Source organism: Phasianus colchicus, chromosome Z (assembly GCF_987193195.1).
Source record: "Phasianus colchicus chromosome Z, bPhaCol1.hap1.1, whole genome shotgun sequence".
Lineage (NCBI taxonomy): Eukaryota > Metazoa > Chordata > Aves > Galliformes > Phasianidae > Phasianus > Phasianus colchicus.
Genome location: NC_143476.1, coordinates 73,733,124 through 73,754,564, shown reverse-complemented (window position 1 = coordinate 73,754,564; position 21,441 = coordinate 73,733,124). Strand labels below are relative to the sequence as shown.

General features: G+C 39.1%; 1 protein-coding gene across 1 annotated transcript in view; it reads left to right on the top strand.

Moving 5' to 3' along the window:
• The window catches only part of RAB3C (RAB3C, member RAS oncogene family), a 133,338-nt gene that overhangs the window by 94,771 nt on the left and 17,126 nt on the right, over positions 1–21,441 (top strand). Inside the window, exon 4 of the mRNA XM_031605461.2 lies at positions 20,210–20,334. Coding sequence (XP_031461321.1) covers positions 20,210–20,334 — 125 coding nt within the window. The remainder of the gene's footprint in view (positions 1–20,209; positions 20,335–21,441) is intronic.

The window sequence follows — 21,441 nt, the reverse complement described above, 5'->3', positions numbered from 1 at the left end:
ATTTCACTGCTCCTATACAAAACTCTGCAGAACAAAACATGTAGCTGCCTATCAACCAGCTCGCAGCTTGGAGCAGTTCATCAGCAGATGACTGTACAGCTCATGGTGATGTAAATATCTGCTGGACTAAAATTCTGGCAGTAAAAGTAGAAAGGCCATTGGGAGTTCACAGGACAAAATTCTCTTCTGTACAGGATTCTTAAAGGGCCAGCAAACTCTGACAAAAGACTGAACAAAACAGTTCACAACTTTGAGTAGAACAACTTGTAAACTTTATGGAAAACTTCAGAGCACTTGAACTGAGTAAAATGTGTCCTTAATATCTATGGACAAAAGAAATTCTATTCTGTTTTACCTTGTAGAATTACACGTAATATCCTTGGAAGTACAGTAAACATCAAGAGTTTATATTCTATTTTTATTCTGATACCAAAGCATCAGAATGCTATGAAGTCTGTGTGCAAGAGAGGTGAGGAGAAAGGTGTTCTTTCATAATGCCTGTAAACCACCCTGCATCATACTGTAATTGGACCAATAATTAGGAGTAGCTTTACTACAAATGCATTGCTCTTTTAATATCATTCTTCGTTTCCTCTTGTCCCATGCAGTTAGCTGACTGTCAACCTTTAGCACTGCTGTTTCTCTGTGATGGAAAAATTGATTCTTTTATTCAGATATAATACAATGTTACTAATTTACAAATGCATGTTCAGTGTTAACCCAAACTCAGTAAAAACAAACAGGAGCCAGAAGTCCTCATTATGTATCAGGCCATAAAATTTTCAGGTCTTCCTCTAGTTCTGTTTTTTGGAGCGATATTGTGAACCCACGTGCTTCATTCTAACCTGCACTCTGGCTCTAGTTTTGGGGCTTTTCTTTCAGTGTTCACAACTTTATTGTTGAGTCTGAAGGAGTAGGCTACATTCAATCACATGAATCACTGTGAGTAAGCATGAACAAAAGTGTAGGAAATAAAGATACAAACGAACAAAAATACACGGTGCTCCAGTATAACAGTGAGAATTAGTGTAATAACTTCACTCACAGCAACCCAGCCGTTCCTCATTAAATAGACATCACTACACAGGTTGCTTTTTTCAGAAGAGATACAAAGGAGGATAATAGCATGCAGCTTTTTTCAAAGATGAGCTTCGGAGAATGTGTGGAGGTTGCTGGTAAAAAGAATTGTGGCAAGTCGGCCATGCTATTTTGGAGCTACCAGTAAAGCAGATGTGGAGTTTGGTGGCACAATGAAATATTGGAAAGATAGGTGCTTTGTACAGAAACATTCTAACCAGAAGTAGCAATCTGAGATTTCAGAGAACAAACAGCAACTTTCTCCCATTTGTTTTATTTGGTAGTCAAAGAATGATCCAGTCCACACTCAGCTCAGCTCAAGATCAGATGTGTGGCTATCTGATGTCCAAATCCCATGCACTATCCTAGAGATATCTGGGAGGCACTAAAAACGAAAGTCTTTCAAGCTTTTTCTCACTGCTTTTAGGACAACTCAGAAAAAAAGGACAGCATAGAGCTCACATCATTCAGCAAATCTGAATTGTCAAGCAGAGCATTGCTCTAACTATCTGGTGACTCTTTTAATTGGCAGTCTGCAAAGAAGCTTACAAATCCTTGTTGAGGTACTTGAACAAAAAACCTAGTTTAGCAGAACTCAAGATTTGAATTCAACGCTCAGGACTACATGACTTCAAATTTTAAATGTAATTTCCCTGAAAATTATCCTCACAGATTTAAAGTGAACACAAAACAAAATATACTGCTAAAAAAAAAAAAAAAAAAAAAAAAGGAAAAGCCATAACAACAACCTAGTACAGTAGGATGCTGCAGTTATTATCTGTCAGTGATTTATGGTCAGTACTTCAGATACAAGTAAAAATGTGTATCTTCCCCTAGTCCTCAGTCAGAAGAGTTAAAATTCAAGTTCTGTAGTCTTTGCTTTTCCTTTGTCCCTTGTAATTGAAGGTGTTATAACTCCTGCTTTTCACAGTGGGTCCTCAGGGCCACCTGTGCTGCCTTACTCCCTGCTGTGGATTTGCAGTCAGCTATAAGATACTCTTATAATCAGGATTAAAGCCCAGGTGTCCTGCTGCTTAGAAGCACGCACTTAACTGGGCAGGCAACACTTGACAGTTTTACCACCATTTCTTTAGCTAAAGATTTGAACACAAGGACTGAGATTGCAGCATGCCTCAGTATAATTTCAGGGACTCCTGTCTGCATCCCCTTACAAGTATCAGGATAGAGGGGATATCCTCAGCTTCTTTCTACAGACATATAGTGAAGAGTCACTCCCTTTCCCCAACCTTTAGCATTTGCACCCACATTAGAAAGTATTATGTATTATTTTTAAAGTGCTGAACAAAGGTGAGAGATAGAAGCACAGAAAGAGATCAATTTTGCATCACCTACTGTTTCTCTGCATGGGGGTTTTACAGCATAAGTCATTTGTTTGATTGCTGTGTGTGCTTAAAGTGGTTGGCCAGGAAGATTTGAACTTCACTGAAGTACAAAAAGCAAGCTGTTCATTTAATCAGCACATTTAATTCATCCTGCTTTGCATGCTGCTCCACGCTGTCTTCTTTCCATATAAGGATTCTGTGGTATCTTCCTGCAGCACCCCTGCCTTTCTTCTGAATGCAGCCAAAGATGGCTTTGTGCATATTGCTTATGTATGCTATAGGCCCAACTGCTTTTTGATGTGTAATGTAGCAGCTACCTACTTCTCATATATCTCTTCTCCTCAGGTGAGTTGTTTATATTAAAGTTCTTTTCACGCTGATTGAGAGCATGTTCTTAATTTATTCTGCTTTTTAGCATTTATTTTTGTTCTGCATACGTGGGCAGTGAATCAACAAACTGTGTTTTGGTTATATTAAGGATTTATGTCACTGATGAGTGTTTTTTGTGTTTAGATACTTCCTTTTGTTTGGTATTGGGTATTCATCAAATTTCTCCTTAGGCAGCCATTGTTTAGAATCCAGTGAGTGTTTTTCTAATGCTGTTCAAACACATTTAGGAAAACCTTCAAGGCGAAACTGAATAGAGGGAGGAAAGACTTTCAAATTTAGCTAACAAAAATATAGCATTTTTGTTCTACATTTTAGTGAGATTAAAGACCTTTGTTTTTTTTTTCACTCAGACTTGCTCACTTGCTTCTGCATTATATATAAATGGTAACATGCAGTTGACAACATATTAATGATACCTTTTGCGTTATTTTCTATGGTTTCTCTTTTTTCAATCTGATTTACCTTCCTGTGTTAAATTGTTGCACTTGAACCTTCTGCGATTACCTGCCATAAATGTTAGAAGATGTATTTGATTATTACTTAGCATCTGTTCACGCATACCCCACTTTCCTTTACTGGACAGGTTTCAGATAACTCATTATTTCTTTCTGAGCCACATCCTCTTTCCCATTCTAAGTCCTTCCCCTGGCAAATGTCCAGAGGACAGAAGTTAGTTTACCAAATGATCGATCCATTCAGCACTGCTGTGAAGAATCAGAAAAGTCAGTACAGATTCAAATCTTGTTCAGATTTTCCTCTGTGCAGCTCTGTGGAAGACTGAAGCTATGAACGTGCCCTTGGAAGTCATGAGATTGCTATGGAAAGACCCACTTTTCTAGAAATACTCTGCATGCTCTCCAAGAGCTCCGTGGCTCTCAAAAAAAAAAAAAAAAAAAAAAGAACAAAAATGTACTGTAATTTCTTCTGCTCTTCCCCCTGAAATCTTCCATATCTATGCATCACATTACCTTACACATGTTTCTTCTTATGGACCTCTTTGAGAGTCATTATTTGTGTGTTTGACCACAATGAGACTCTACCAATTGCTTGACACTTCTTTTCTGTTAATAACTTCTGGATTTGTATTTTCAGTAGTTTTAAATGCCAAAGTGGCTGAAATTTTATCTTTTTGAAAAAATAATGAATGCTGAGATTCTGCATAGCAAATTAAAGATTCCAAAACAGTGGATGGAGTCCCTCCATCTTGAGAAGTGTCATTGACTTGGTACAACCAAAAACAACAAAGTAAACAAAGGGAAGAAATAATGTATTTCTTATTCTTTCTTCTCTTTTTTTCTCTCTTTTTTTCTTTCTTTCTTTCTTTTTTTTTTTTTTTCATATCTGCTCTATGGCAGTTGGGTTAGTTCTTAAGTTTTTAAAAAAGACAAGAGAGCTTGTCTTCTCTTTGAATACAAATGCTTACATCTGCATGTGTTTAATGCTTATTTAACAGCTCTTTCTGGGTTTATGTAATATATATGTATATATGCAATATGTGGCTAATTGCTATCATTTAGGATTCTTAAAAGGAATTCTTAATGATTGTGAGTGATCCACAGCATTTCAATCTCCTAACTAAATTCATGATCCCTACCAGCACCTACATGGAAATACAGGTCCCTGCACTCTACACATTTCTAATAGTAGGAAAAGACAAAGCAGGACATGCAACTGTCAGGATTATGTCCATAGGGTCTCCATATGAAAGAAGAAGAAGATGATCTTTCTCATCTGCTCTATCTAGGAAACACATCCAAAACTCTGCTACACTGGGAAGGGGGGGAAAGTTCTTCAACACGGCAAAGTGCAGAGTTTTGCACTTGGGCCGGAGGAATCCCAGGCATCCATACAGACTGAAAGGAGCGGTCCTTGAGAGCAGCCCTGTGGAGAAGGACCTGAGGGTCTTGAGAGATGAAAAGCTTAACATGAGCCAGCAGTGTGCCTTTGCGGCTCGGAAGGCAAATGGTATCCTGGGCTCCATCAAAAGAGGGGAGGCCAGCAGGGACAGAGAGGTGATTGTTCCCCTCTACTCTGCTCTTGTGAGGCCCCATCTGGAGTACTGTGTCCAGGTCTGGAGCCCCCAGTACAAGAAAGACAGGGAGCTGTTGGAGAGGGTCCAGAGAAGGGCCACAAAGATGATCAGGGGACTGGAGCACCTCCCCTATGAAGACAGGCTGAGGAAGCTGGGCTTGTTCAGCCTGGAGAAAAGAAGGCTGTGGGGTGACCTCATTGCAGCCTCTCAATACCTAAAGGGAGCCTACAGAGGGAAGGGGGGTCAACTCTTTGAAATGGTTGATAACTGCAGGACAAGGGGAAATGGTTTTAAGTTGAGGGAAGGGAGATTTTGGTTGGACGTCAGGGAGAAATTCTTTACAGAGAGAGTGGTGAGGTGCTGGAACAGGCTGCCCAGAGAGGTTGTGGATGCCCCATCCCTGGAGGTGTTCAAGGCCAGATTGGATGGGGCCCTGGGCAACCTGGTTCAGCATTAAATGAGGAGGTTGGTGGCCCTGCATGTGGCAGGAGGGTTGGAGATTCATGCTCTCCTCCAAGTCAGGTAGCAAACATGCCTTTCAGAATCAGCTTCATAAGAAATGTTTCATACCAACAAAGCTTACAAAACTGTCTCCTGAGTGTTACAGCTCTGCAGAAATCTTTCACTGTTATGAGATAAATCTACTTGGAGATGTTTGCTAGTTTATATCTGTGAAGTAAAAGTCTATGGGGAACCTTCACCTGATACCGTAGACAAATCTTACAGTCTATTAGTGAGTTCTGTAACCTTGGAGACCTTGACAACATTCAAAGCTTCAGCATAAATTTAGCTGATATACTGCAGACACCCATAGCCAAATTAAATGTGTGCCTTTTAGTCAATGGCAAGAAACAGACGCTTTTAGCTCATTAATCATCTCATTCTAAAGTAGCTGTCTAGAGTAGACCAGATGAATTGCACCCAAAAAGATCTGTCAGACTATCTTTGTCAGAGCTGTGAAGAGTTGTGACTCTTAACTTGTCTAGCTCTGCCAAGAGAAATCTCTAATTGAGTTGCGGTTATACTGGAAAAAGTTTTACTTCTGTATTCTGTTCTCCTATAGAATCAGAGTTGGCAGTGCAAGATAGTTTGTTACGTTCCTGAGATAAATACAGTTTTGTTGACATAGTTAAGTCTGGAAATACTTTCTGCTCAGGTACTGTTATTGCCAGTATTCCATGCCTTATAATGTCCTACTGTCCAGCTTGTTCATTCACCCTCCATGATTTTCACTGGTAGACTTTCACTTCCGGAACAGTGCACAAGAAATAATTTATTCTCCTGTTTGTTCTTGTACATTATTTCCAAAATCTTTCTTCTTGTAGACTTGTACTGCACTGAGGATACAGAACAGTTTCACTGCTGCTTCCCATTTTGTGACACCAGCCTTTCTAAACTTTCTGTCCTAAGATTTCTGCCTAATAAAGGACCTGTTTGTTGCACATAGTCATGTCCTTGGAGAGTGGTCTCTACACATGGAAGTCAATGACAACATGTCAGTAAGACATTATTCAACACTTAGTTTTTGTCACTGGAGAGAAGATGTAACCTTAAAAATGTCTGAAGAAGTGGTTTAAGCAGTATGTTTCAAAGTGCTCATGGAGGCAGTGTGAGATAAGCTTTAATTTATGACCATTCTACATGATCCCTAGGATCCCTAGGTAATTTAGACTGTATTGTATTGAAATACCACTGTGTTCAGTTTTCAAAACTTCTGAAAAGTTTTAGATTTCATCTCCAGTGTTTGGTTAAGTATTCGTGCTTGAATATATTGCCAGTAGCTTCCATCATGTTCTGGATTTCTTTTATATCTGGCTTCTGAGGTCAGGCACAAGCACTATGCTTTCATTTTTTTAAGGACTGTGATGGAGAACAAAAATTCAAATTTGCAAAAGCTAAGGACTGAGAGTCAAGGGTATACATCTACACAGGCAGATACACTACTGACCTTCTTATTGAATACACAAGCCTCTAGTTTGTTTGTTTGTTTGTTTTATTTTGTATAATAGAAACAAAACCTAAAGTCTAATGCTTCCCATCCGGCTGTGTGAGTCAGCAGAAATAAACCTGACATAGAAACCTTGCTGGTAGGATGAGTCAACAGGACAATCCTGCCACCCTGTGCCTGGCAAGATATAGACAAATGGTTGCTTTCACTCCTGATATCCATACAAATTAATTTTGGAAAGCAGCGTACCAAGAGCAAAGCATGGCCATAGTAGTTAAAAATTTACCTTCAGAGCCTCAAAATAAAAATATAACTGTTTCTGTCTGATTAACTTGTATCAGCTAGGAGCTGAATTAAGGCAGCTGCCATTTTGCCAATCCTATTTCAGGTATCTGTATGAAAAGGCCGTGTCTGATTCAGAATTTCAGAGCTCAATCCTTTGTGCTTGCATGCGTATAGCCACAAAGGGAAACTGCTTCCAGACATTGTGCAGGGATTCTCAGTTTTGTGCCTTCAGGGTTCACGTATAGCTCCTACTGTTCCTTTCCTCTACCTTCAGAACAAGATAAGTAACTTTAGAGATAAAATATTGGTAGAGTTTATACTAACTTTGGTGTAAAATGTAGCATTTTGAAAGTTGTGTATTCCTTGTATTTTAGTAGAATAATCCCATCTATTTCATCACCAAGTCTAATGAATTTAACACGTGGATTGCATGCTGGATGAATCCTTGCTAAGTATGGTCCATGATCTGTAGAAAGTGGCTCCTGTGACCTGTTGAGTTTTTTCAGTGATTAAAATTAGGCCAGCTTGGTTTTTCTTTTATCCTTTTAATTTAAAAAAAAAAAAGGACAAAAATTTTCAGAGCACTGTTTATGTACATGTAAGATTTAGCTCTTAAGAAAAAGATTATGCCAAACACTGATTGAGAAAGATAGCACCAAATGATCTAATAAGATCAGATATAAGAGAAACAATAGAAGAATTCCTTTAAGAAAAAGAAAGCAAAAATAAGAGAGGAAATAAAATCAAAAGGAATTAATTTGAAAAGTGAAAGAAACTCAGAAGGCATTCCTGTCAATATAGGCAGAAGGAAATTAAAGGCCAAAAATATGCACCAAATTTCTTAAAGAGATATGACAGTAAAAAGCATGAGTAATCCAGATTTTCAGAGAACTGAGTAATGGGAAGTTTCCTAAAATAGGGAGTCTTGTTGTTAAATATTTCCCATATATATTGACAATATGAATCTGGATTTTCTATTTAAAAGATAAAAGTACAAAGGAAAAATAAATCACTTTCTAAGGCCCAGCTAAATTACAGCTACAGGATTATCAGTGGTGTACAAACCAAAAGAACTTCACTGTACCTGAAAAAAAAATCTGCCAGCTCCACAATACTATCACCATGTTCCTGTTTTGCGGGACTGGTGGAGGAATGCTAACAGATAAACGCAGAAGAGCAAGAGATTGCAGATACTGCTGGATTAGGGCCACCCAAGGTTGTACAGGCTGTTGGTGATGCAGTGAGGAGGGAAGTATTAGAGCTAATCGCATTGCACCAGCACTTGCTCAGTGTCAGTATTCCTTTTTTTATTTTTTATTTTTTTAATATCAAAAGTATATCACTGCAAGAAAGAAAAAAAGCAAATAAAAGGCAAATGTGAGGAGACGTGTTTGTATCTGCTTCTTTACATATATATGTAGGGACACAAAATGGCAAAGAAAAATAAATATATATTGTACAGTGACAACAAATTATTCATTTACATATATAAGTGTAATGTACTCAAACAGACACTGTAGTTGCTTTAGTAATGCCTTCAGTATTTCCATATTTCACAGCTACGTTTTTCAAGTATAAAAGTTTGGATCAGATGTATTGATTAGGGTCATTAATCAGGGTTCCAGCGACAGTTTGTGCAATCAGCATAAAGTGGTGATTAACAGGATCACTTGTTTCGAAGCATCTGGAACATGAAACCATGGGGACAGATACGTGAGTGCAGACTGTGTGTTGCTTTTTATTGTTTCTATGGATATTATTTTCCCTATAAATACTTTGTTCCATCCCCTTTCAAACCCTAATCTTTGACTGTGTGCACTGTGCATGAGAAGTAGTAGCTTTGAAGGATGACAATTTAACGGTAGGTTTCTCAGTGGGGAGAAAATTAAAACGTGCAGCCTTTTGTCTTTGTGGTGAGTTACTAAATCACCTCCCACAGTATGACAGAGCTTGCAGCATTATACACGACATAAATACTCTTCATTAACATGTATCGTTACTGTGTCCCACTGAGAAAAATGTGTCATATTAGTTGGTCTACTCATAAGTAAGCCTTATTGTAGGAGATGATTTTGTACTCCTGCAAATAAGAACTAAAAATTGAAATCTATATTATTTTGTCATGATACAAAAGATAAGAAGTGGGTTGGAAAGTTTCTCTGCCCTTAATGCATTAACACAGTCTCCGCTCCATGTAAACATCTGATTAACTTTTCAAAACAAACAGCGTGCTACTACACATCAAAAAAAAAAAAAAAAAAAAAAAAAAAAGAAATTACACTTGGCTTTCATAGAGAATTAAATATTTTTATTAAATTTGCACACCTTCAGCCAAAGTCCATATTGCCCAGGAATAGCTGGGCATCTGTCTGTCATCTGTCTCCAAGAAAAAAAGGTCTCCAGGGTTTGCAGTGTCTGCCTGATGTAATATATACAGTGACATACACCATCTAAGACTGGCACTGTATGTACAGGAAAACATTTGAGCTGGTGGGCTTTTCTTCTAAAGAGATGGCAATGAGTTACTGGGGATGAAGGATATAGAATATAGTATTAACATATAGCTTTTTTTTTTTTTGCTTTTTTTTTATATATATATAATAAGTACTGTTGTGCTTCTGGTGTTGGAAAGTACTTTCAAGGTGTGTTTGACAGCTGAGAACAAAGCAGGATGCAGAGATCGTGCCAAGGATGCAAAAAACAAAGGACATCTGCAACCTGATTCATACAAATTAAGTATTCCCTGAGGGTTTCTGGTCCTTTTAATGGAAGTACAAAAGAATTACAATTTGAACCTGAACATCTTTTACCCTTAATATATTCACTCGATATCATTTACTGTTATCCTGTGGATTTGCATTTTAGTGTCAGAAATGAATCTTTTTCTGACCACAGACACTAGGTGCTGTTATTTGAAACAACACTGTACATACAAGCACAAGCAAACTAATTCATGTACTGTTAAGAGTATTTTTTTGTATATTACATTAAAAATGAAATGTAATTTGGTAAAGTATTCAGCAGAGGATTCTGAATGAGAAGGCACTTCCATGGGAAAGATAGTACACAGATAGTAATGGCTGATTAGAAAGAAAGAAAATTTTGATTGATGAGCCCTAGTGACACCTATCTCCCATCTTAGGCACCATACAGAATTATATAGTTATGAATAACATGTCAGTTCTTATTGCATTGTGTTAAACACAGACCCGGGGCATTTCCAAGAGTGAATGTAATTGAGTAAGTATATACTTCTTCGATAGAACAGTAGTGGACTGTGACTAAGATAACTGCATAAGAAAAAATATAATAAACACACTGAGAATATCAGCCTTTATATCTTTAGGTATTCTCTTCTGTCACACTTACTTTCATTGTATTATATAAAATAATAAGTTACAGATTAGCTCACTTTTATCCTCCAGAAGAATTGAATTTATTTTGATTCTCATTAAAACCTCTCAGAACTGAAAATATGCACATGGTTTTCTAAATGAAGTTATGGCCTTATAAACCTGTAGTGGAGTTTTCTGTTAACTTTTGTCTTTTGTTCACTGTCAAAGCTGAGTTTATTTTGCTTAAAGCAGACCTAATTCCTACTGGAATACTGCAGACCTGTGATGCTCTGCTCATTTTGATTAGTCTGCTGTCTGAAAATTAACCAGATCTTTGTTAGTGTCACACCTGTCACACAACTTCTGCATCATCAATTTATCTTCCTCCAAGGGAAGGTTAAACGTGTAGCCTTTCTGTGCAAGACGTGCACTGCAAAAGGAAGATAAAACCACTCAGAAGGAAGTGACGACTCATTGGTATTCTTCTGATTTCTCTAAATGTCAGCTTATTTCAGAGTCATCATGCATTTTTTTTATTCATTTCAATCCAGGAAAAAGATATAATGTTATGTAAAAAATAACCGACACACCAAACACAGCACTGGCAAATATTCACATACCTAGGTCTTTGCAAGAGTAAAGGAGTTGGTATATTCCATTTTTGTTATTACATCCACATCTCCTCTGATCTTTTCCCTTTGCTGCTTTGCTGCACTGAGAATGGAAGGATTTTATTTCCATTTTTTCCCCCTTTTTTTGTCCCTTCATCCATGTTTAATACTTCTGTGTTGCTGAGACATCTTTGCCACTACTGTAAGTTAGTAAGCACTTGGAGTCAGCAGGTGCTGGTGCTATCAATGAAATTAAACATCTCAAATTCAGAATGCATGTCATGTACTCTAATTAAAAGCGGAGATGATAGGACACCTACTAGTTCTAAATCATCTGTTCGAAGGGCATACTTCTGCACAATTGCCCTACTGCAATCACAGATTTACCTCGATTGTCTATATTGATAATTATTTCTTTTATTGATTGCTTTTTTTTGGTTTTCATTAGTTGCTTCAATAATTATTAAGCAGTTCATAAAGGCAAGAGGTAATAGAATTTTCATTACTCATAATCACTGAGCTTTTATGGCCTTCAGCTGTATTATGCCAGAATCATGAAATGAGTAGCAGTAGGTTAAAAGCCGTGAACACCCAAACTTTCTCTGTGAGTAGCTGAAGGAGGAAGGATCCTGTGCTGTTTCTCAAAGTAGTTCTTGTTCCTGGGACTGTGTGTTCTCCCAGATACTCAGAGTTCTTCTAAGATCTGACAAATGTTAAGATCTCCTTTCTGCTTTTTTATTACATTACTAATATGACAATAATGACCACATAGAGTCTATTATTCAAGTAAGCACTCCAAAGCCTGAGGCTACGTCAGAACTTTTCTGCCTTCTTTTTTCTTTTTTTTTCCAAAATGGCAATCAGAAAATCAAGTTGGGGTTTTTGGCTGGGGGTTTTATAAATTTTGGATGGCTCATCTCCTGCTAACAGTGGTTATTCTGGGGAACAGATGGAAGGCCTGAGGCCACCTCTCTCTCTGCCCTCCCTGCAGCAGGGTCTGAGTGCCAAGTGCAGAGCAGCTGGTACAGAGCCAGCTTCCAAATGGCCACCAGGACCAGGCACTGCAGCCCTTTAATGTACTGTGCAGAATCATTCTATACAATTCCCATCTCCTTCATATCTTAAAGGTGAGTGGAATTGAGAACAGATGGGACAGGTTCATGACAAAAGGGTATTTCAAGGGACATAACCTTTCAGGTTTGCTGGGTATAAGCGGGTTTAGGAGACAAAAAGGAGGGAGCAAGGAAGAACTAGAACACATGATGCCTACTGAATTATAGACACTTGGTAGCATGAGGAAGACCTCAGACTCGCCTCCTAGGAAAGCCTGATTGAACTGAGAGAGTGCCAGAGCTCCCAGACAGCAGGAGCAGGACAGGGCTCCTGGGGTGACTCCATCCCTTGGAAAGATGGAAGCGGCAAAGCTTCCTGCTACTACCTACCCATTGTTTCCCACACGACAGAAAGGGGACTGGGAGAAGAGAGGGAAGATGCCAGCATTGCCTCAATGACAGCAGAAAATAAAATCTACAGAAAATGCAGATGAGCCAGCCTTCCTGCTCAGAGATGGCCAGACATTCAACTCAACTTCCTGCAAATAAAGATGACACTCTCTTTTATTTGTGGCATTATATAAAGCTATGTGTTTCTCTACATAGCTTCAAACTTAGAACAGATTTTCTGACAGTCCACCTCACCAAACACTTAAAGAAACTGAGAAAGTTTTAGAACAGACAGCCTGGACTATACCCCAGGGCCCATCACTACCCTGCAGCCCTTGATAGTTCTGCTAATGAACTTTGGAAACATCACGCTGGAGATGGGGTTGAGAGAACTTAGAATCAACTAGTTAAATCAACTTGACACTTCAAAAATTAAAAACGTTTTGGTAGGAGTTTTGTTTATTTGGATGTAGGGTGGCTTTTTTCTTTTATTTCCTCCCCGCCTCTCCCCTTTTTTTTTTTTCACCTAAACAGAATAATGCACTCCACTTAATTGTATGCACTTTCTGAAACCAGAACATCAGGAGTACAACATGTTTCCTGAACTTGCTGGAATAAACATTATACATGGAGCTTTTTCATTAGGGCAGTTCTCTGCTGTCATTGCACATGGCTTACTACATAGTTCATCTAAAAAGCCCATAGAAGTTAGCTCCTGTAGAGAATGCAGGAGGGCTCTGGATTCAAACAGTAGTATGCATATTAAAGTTGGCTCTAAAATTAATATTACTGAGAGAAATATTTGCTATATGCACATATTTTTATCTACTAGTTTGTTTGCCATCCTTGCTGTCTGCGGGTAAGAATGTATTAGAAACTATTCTGAGTTAAAGTTTGTTCTGTTTGTATGAGAGTTATTAAAAAGTGATCATCTGGAGACACATTCAGAGTGAATCATAAGATGTCAATCAGTATGCCAATCAGTGGAAAGAATCTGAAATATATCAAGTGCAGTAAGGAGCAGGTTTAATTTCTGCAGCAGCTTCTGCATGGTACAGTGAAGTGTTACCCAGCTGAGCTGAGTCTGGTCTGTTAGGGGAACATTAATCATGCTGGATGTGACAGCCCTAGGGAAGAGAAACTGCTGCTTCTCTGTGCTCCAGCTCCAACTATTAGTGAGGCTGAAGGAGCATTTCCAGCAGGCACATGCACACACAGCATGTGTAAATCCCATATAGCATCACAGAATCATAGAATGGTTTGGGTTGGAAGAGACCTTTAATGTCATCCAATTCCAACCCCCCTGCTATAGACCAGGTTGCTCAAAGCCCCATCCAGCCTGGCCTTGAACAACTCCAGGGAGAGGGCATTCACAACCTCACATGGGGAACCTGTTCCATTGTTTTACCACTCTCACAGTGAAGAATTTCTTCCTAGAATCTAATTTAAATCCATCCTCTTCCAGTTTAAAGCCATTTCCCCTTGTCCTGTTGCTACCTGCCCTTATAAAAAGTCCCTCCCCATCTTTCCTGTAGGCCTCCTTCAAATACTAGAAGGCTGTGATAAGGTTCCCCAGTGCCTTCTCCGGACTGAAGAGCCCCAGCTGTTTCAGCCTGTCCCCATAGGGTGGTGCTCCAGCCCTTCAGTCACCTTCATGGACCTCCTCTGGACTCTCTCCAACAGATCAACGTCCTTCTTGTGTTGGGAACCTCAGCACTGAATGCAGTACTCCATGTGAGTTCTCATGAGGGCAGATTAGAGGGGCAGAATCATCTCCCTCAGCATTCATGTCATGATTCCCTTGGTTCAACCCAGGGTACAGTTGGCCTTCTGGGCTGCAAGCGTACATTGTTGAGTCATTGAGTCATTTTTGACTCATGCTGAGTCTTTCATAACTGACACCCCCCAAATCCTTATCAGGGCTGTTCTCAATTCCTTCTCCACCCAGCTTGTTATCTGTGCTTCGGATTGTCCCAACCCAGATACAAGGCCTTGCAGTTGACCTTGTTGAACTTCATGAAATATGATGGATAGCAGCATGGTAACTTTATCTGCCAGTTCCCTCAGAACCCATGGATAGATCTCATTGGGTCCCATAGGCTTGTGCACCTTCAGGTTCTTTAGATGGTCTCAAACCTCATCTTCACTTATAGCAGGTACATTTTCCATCCCCCAGTTCTTACATTTTCTTTCTGCAACTTGGGGGGTGTGGCTAGAGCCGTTGCCAGTGAAGACTGAAGCAAAGAAGTCATTGAGCACCTCAGCTTTTTTTGTATCCCTCATGAGCAGGTCTCCAGCTTCTTTCCAGAAAGAGCCGATATCTTCTCTGGCCTTTGTTTTAACACTGATCTACTTGTAGAATTTATTCTTGTTCTCCTTTATGTCTCTGGCAAGACTAAATTCTATCTGGGTTTTAGCTTTCCTAACCTAATACATATAAAAATAAATATTTAACATGTATACAACGTGTATAAATTTATATTTACATACACATACATACATATGTGTGTGTACGTTGCTTCAAAACTAATGCCTCCTACTTATTTCTTTGAAAAGCACAACAGATACAGTGAGAACAATAACACTATTTGATAGAACAAATTCTCAGCACAAAACAGTTTTTCAACGTAGTCACCACCATTAGCTACATTTTTTTTGTCAGTGTGAACAAGAACCTTCATGCTGTGATCATAAAACTCTGCACTGGTGGAGGTACAGGGTGTCACTGTCATTGTCACCACCGCTGAAATGCACCACCCACCATCTCACTGTGCTCACATCCACTGTTTGGTCTCCAGAAACATTAAGCAAGCATCAAAGTGTCAGTGGGTGCCATTTGTTCCGCATGGAGGAATTCAGTGACACACCTTTGCTTCATGAACGCCTCCATGTCAGACACCATTCTGTCAGACTGTCCCTCTGCTGCCATCTGTCACACGGCAACAGAACATAATGAAATATTAGCAGGAAGGTTCACCTGCTACTGCTGTATCACCAACTGTGTTTGATGTCAAGAGCCAACATCATAAAATTTCAGAGCAGCCTTCATACATGGCTGGCCACAGAGATCATAGACAACACACAGAGCACACCCATGGCAGAGCAGGATGGAGGTTCACTAGCAAGGATATGTGTATGTATACATACATGTATGTACGTGCATAATGTGGATCCCCCTGTCAGCTGAGAACAGTCACAAACTGCCTGATAGCTACTCCTGGGAATGCTCTTCCCAGCTGCTGGCACCGGGAGGAGCCTGTGATGCCCCAGCCCCGTTTTAGCAGGTACAAGCCATTTGTACAGAGGCAGACACACAGCTGGCCAGGACTTTTCTGGCTATCTACAGTGAAATTCCTCTTAGAAATACCCCTTGCTCCCAGGCTACCTAACCTACTTGCCAGCTGGCCTGGCTCGAACTTCACCAGTCCATTATTTGCATCTCTTCCTTCACATGCCATCATGTTCTGCATCCCCACTGAGTCCAAAAGCATTGGCCCATAGAGATTGGTTTCGGACCAGGACAGTAGGGCTGAGGCACTTCTAAGAGAGGCCTGGAGCTAGTGTCTCTTATTCTGAGTCCTTAGTTTGGGTTCCTGCCTGTCTTTGTGCACCTGTGCTCCTCTGGGCTTGTGTAGGTTCATATCTGACAGGCTGATGGCTCCTGGGATAGGCCTGTGAGCAGCCAGGGCCAGGATATTCTTCAGGCTCTTCAGTCTTCCATTGCTTCCCTGTGCTACTTTGAGATTATGCAGATAACTTAACACGAACAAATGAGCCTGTACAAGTAACTTCACAGTGGTGATGCTCTGTGCTAATGACCTTGCCTTGCAGCATTGCACATCTGACTGGGGCTGGGTGTTTGTGAACCACACTCCATCACGCTGTGCAAATACACACAGCACGCTCCCTGAACACACACACACCACAGGTGCCTGGACAATCAGGCAATTGATTCAATTTGAAGCTCTTGCATTTTCAGAGGTCCAAGACTACCTGGTTCTCAAAGCTTAGTCTCCTGCTTTATTTTTCTGAAACATTTGTCTTTTTGTTGTTGTTTTCAGTATCCCTACTACCATTTTGCAGGGCTCAAGCAGAGTCTACCCTGAGAATAGGCATGTGCCTTTGAGTTCATACCTTTCATACAACGTGCTGCAATATAGATCTTTTACAGACTGTTTTACTATGCTTGGTAATAACTATAAATGATAGTCAGGGTGGGTTTTTTTGCCAGACTTAGAGGAGATTGTGCATGACAGTAGTGTCTTGAGTCTTTATAATTGTGTTCACCATTTTAAGAATTGTAATACTCACTTTGAAACCTATATGCTCATTAAAAATGACGTAATGGTAGATAAATGGCTTTGCCTTGGCAACACTGCTTTTATTCTCTCCAGTAAATGACAGAAGTGGCAGCAATACAAAATCCTATTGAACACTACTGATCGAATAAGCAATATTGAGAATATTTCTGAAAGAAAAATAGCTTGTGAACTAGTGAGAATTACAAGGCATTTCCTAGGAGCAGAAATAGGAGTTCATATAAGCAGTGAGCACTGTTTTACACTGCCTTTTCTTTAGGCTTTGTTTGAAACAAAGTGTGATTGAAAAACTGTCTTTTAAGCATTTTCTTCAGATAGGATTTCAGTCCATCAAACAAAGCAAAAAGTGTCCATCTTATCTTTGATAATCTTCTCTCATGGCAGTCCAAGACACCTTTGGAGATTTATTGATGTAACTTTACACTATTTTGAACTATTACAGCAAAATACAGCACTGTTTTAGGATGAAAAAATAGCTTTGCTTTACTTAGCATTCAGCAAGTACTATTTTGATAAGGATTATGGCAGAATAGTACCAGTAGAAAAAGTCTTGTGTTGATCACTGAAAGTAATGGATCATTGAATTCTTGCATTATTCTGTCCCTCATGTGTCTACATAAAAATTCAGGCATGTTGCAGATTGTCTGCATACCATACAACTAGAATGTGAAAGATTTACAGGGTAAATTACTATTGAGATACACCAGGGCAGTGAGACTGAACAAGAATTGCCGTATTCAGCTAACTGCCAACATCAGCTTTGCCTTTTCATATCTTAAATCTTCCTGAGGCTAGAGTTCTTTACAAAGAGAATGTTTTGTGTTTTGGATTAATCAGAAGCCTCAGTCATTTGAAAGGACATATACGTAAGGAACAGCAGAATCTCTTTTGTAAATGACCTGTGTGTTGGCTTTTGAGGAGAATTGTGGGCAAAAAAAGTCCAAGGAAGCCATTATGTATGTCTAAAAGAAAACATAACAGTGATAAGCCTATTATATTCTTTGAATCCATGTTCCTGCTGATGTGGGATTGAGTGGGGATATATTTGTCTGATTTTCTCAGTCAGTCAGATGTATCTTTGCACCACAGAGTCCTTTTCAAAACATGAGCCCTTGGAACCATTATCAAAGACAAGATCTCTTTTTCTGTTGCTTAAAAAAAACCCCACAACTAGATGAGATGTTAGAAAAACAGATAGATATGTCTGAGAATAAAATAAATGGCCTTGGTAATGAGAAGCATTTGAATGCACAGGTCCATAATTCACAGAATGAAAAATCACAGCTGGCTTTAGTAAAATGAGGTGTTTTATATTCTGGAGAAGGTTAAGTAGAATGGAAGTCTGCAAAACAAGGTTAAATGAATTCTCTTTATATTCGTGTGAAAATATTCTCCAGGACATAATTCTTCATTCATCAGTTTATGATATTTCACATTTGCAGATGTGGTGGTTTCTCAGTGATGGCAGCCAAGCTTTGGCATGCTGCTCTCTCACTCTCCCTTCTCAAAAGAACAGAGAGAGAAAATATGAAAATATTACAGAATATGCAATTGATTCCTTCTGTGAAATTTAATACTTTTACTGTATATTTTGCTTCTGAAACAACTTCAATTTCCTGCAAAGTTGCTATGGTGACAAATGTAATTCCAGTTAAAATATAATAAAAATCCTCTTTTCCTTAATCACAAATTTCTGAAGAGCTCAGCATGGTTCCATAAGTGCATTTTTGCCAAAATGAACGCATGGTGCCCTTTCTTCTGAGCAATTCTATCCATAGTAAAAGTGTAAATGGAAGTCTGACCTCTGTTTTGTCACAAAAGCTTGATGTCTTACTCAAATTATTACAATTTTTTAACAGAGTTAAAATACCACATTGTGCATTTTTTCAATGAAAGCTCTAGGCAGGCCCAACAGAACAATGTGCAGCAAAAAGAAATGAAGCATGGCTTGCTTCATCCGTTTCTGGTCATTGTGGTGAAGTAGAACAACACTGAAGTCACTGTGACCCTTCCATTTCAAACTGTTGTTTTCTGCACAACAGGCCCATCGCACATGGCTGGAGGCAGTTGCAGCAGGCTGCTTCAATTCATGCCAGCAGGCCATCGATGTTGGGCATGGGTACAAAGACAGCCTGAGGCAACTTTTGCCTACGTCCATCCCTCTTGACTCGTGATAAGCACAGACAGATGGGAAGATATGATCTATATCTCTCTTTAACTATAAGAGAGTGTTGGACTACTCTGTGGTCCTTTCTTGTGTATGAATCATTCTGCCACAACAAGGTCTCACTATACAGAGGAATATGCAGCTTTTGAGAAGGGGACTAGTGAACCAGCACCCACAAGAGCCATCTTCCAAAATGTTTAGATGGCAGATTTTTGATACAGTTTTCCTGAGCACATTGTATTGTCCAAGGAGATAGAGATGCTCTTCATTTCTCTCTCCTTTGATCCTACAAGGGCAGAAGAATATTAACACCCTACCAAGAACTTGAGGCAGAATGTAAAGCCAGGTGTAGCGAACTCCAAGACAAAGTGTAAGCACTTAGAGCAATCTTATTGCTCCCTGTGCTGTATTCAGGGACAGGTATTGCTCTCAGAAGGTGCTGCCAGCAGCATCACTCCCAACTGAGCCTGGAGTCTTGGCATGAAGCTTTCTTCCTACAGAGCAGATCTGAGTATCAGCAGAGCAGCTGAGAGGTGTTACAAGCATGCTCCTATGCTGTCCTTTAGCTGCATCCCATTCATATTGTAGAGAGAGCTTTGTAGGGTGTTGTTTCACCATCAGCACTCAAGGTCATCATAGGGTTTCAATGCCTGGGATACCTCTGTTCAGCTGTAGTCAAGATTGGAGCTTGAATAATTTAATGGAAGGTAAGTTAAAGTTCAATCTTAGCCCCTGACCATGGATTAATGTACAACAGAAATGTTGCTGTCCTCCTGGAAAATCAAAGAGCTGCTATGGAACATGCTGGAGAGAAATAGCAGAAGGAAGACAGGATGTCCTTGAAGTTTTGCTGATAAGTTTAGACATTAATTTTAAAAAGTGAAAGATAAGATATAAATAAGCTGCTGATTTTGTTTCAAGGCACTGCTTTTAGATGATAAGGTTTGCATTAAAATGTGAAAATATTTCTTTTAATTTCATGGGACAAACTGACACAGCTTCTTTCTAAAAATATAGGAAGAATGTTGATGACAGGAGAAAATACTGAAAGATTGACTTGTTTTAACATTAAAAGTTAAAGCTATAATTCCTGAAAGATAATCCTTCATTTATTTTAGATTCAGAAATAAACAGAATGTTACCTTAGATGTCAAAATTATTATTTTGTTTGTTTTCCTGGTTACAGTTCTCTTTGAAATTGATTTAAGGAGAATTTGCTTTGCTTTGACTTATCTTTTTCTCTCTGGTCTTTCTTTTCAGGTCCACTCAAATCAAAACATATTCTTGGGATAATGCCCAGGTTATTTTGGTGGGTAATAAATGTGACATGGAGGATGAGCGGGTAATCTTCACTGAGAGAGGAAAACATTTAGCAGAGCAACTTGGTAAGGAAAAAAAATGACAAAAGCTTTATGACTGCTTGTAAGAATGCTTGAAATAATTTCATTAATTGCTATTGTGCTTGTAATGAAGTGTTCATGAAACACTCACTGTACAGAAATACTGTACAGCACCTCCTTTTTGTTTCTGCAGGCTGAGGTCTAAGCTGTCTGTGATACCACTAAAACATTAACGTCATTAGAATAGATATGTCCAGGGATGACCTTATACAGAACTATGACATGTCATCTAAAAGCGGCCATAAGATCAGTGCTGGCTCAGAGGCTGACTTAGATTTAAGACATCTGATAAAACATGACTTATGCTGCTCCTTAGATAGGAATAGAGTTATCAATTTTGTAATAAAATTATGTATGTATCTATATTATATATATAATATGTCCAGGTGGTTATAGCCACAGGTAGGTATGTTTTAGTGAAGGGAGATATAAAATGAAAAAATTGAGAAGATAGACTGTAGAAATATTTTACTCTAAACATCAAAAAGATCTCCTGAGAAGCTGAACATGCGGATTATGGTTTTCACAGCCAATAGTCCCAAACAGAAAGACATTAATAACCAACTCCCAGTGCAGAACAGGTAGTTTACACAGGTAAATAAGATGACCCTCTGTTTCACAGAGTGTCTTTCTAGGAGGATGTCCCCACAAAAAATTGCAGAACATCTCTCTTCTGTCTGATGCTGCTCATCAGTGATACTTCTTCATAATGGCAAGTGTTTTGGGGCTGAGACTGGCCACACTTGTGATGGAAAGGTCCCCAAAGCATATTATCCAGCCACTTTTTCTCCAGTCTGAATCTCTCTGGAGAGCACACACAGCAGTTTTACAAATCAGACCTTGCCAGTACTGGAGGTTAATGCAATTGTTATTATATTTAGATCTGACTGTGGGAAAGGAACAGTCTGGCTTCTTCTGGACAGTGTATGTAACTGATCTCCTATTCACTATTTTTACATGGATGTTTTGGGAAGAGGGTTTTATAAGAGTGGCATCTCACCTGTGTTAGCTATGATGTTATTTTCATAACTTAGTGATCCCATTTAAAAAAAAAAAAAGTTCTAGAATTGTTTATCCCACCAAATAACTTCA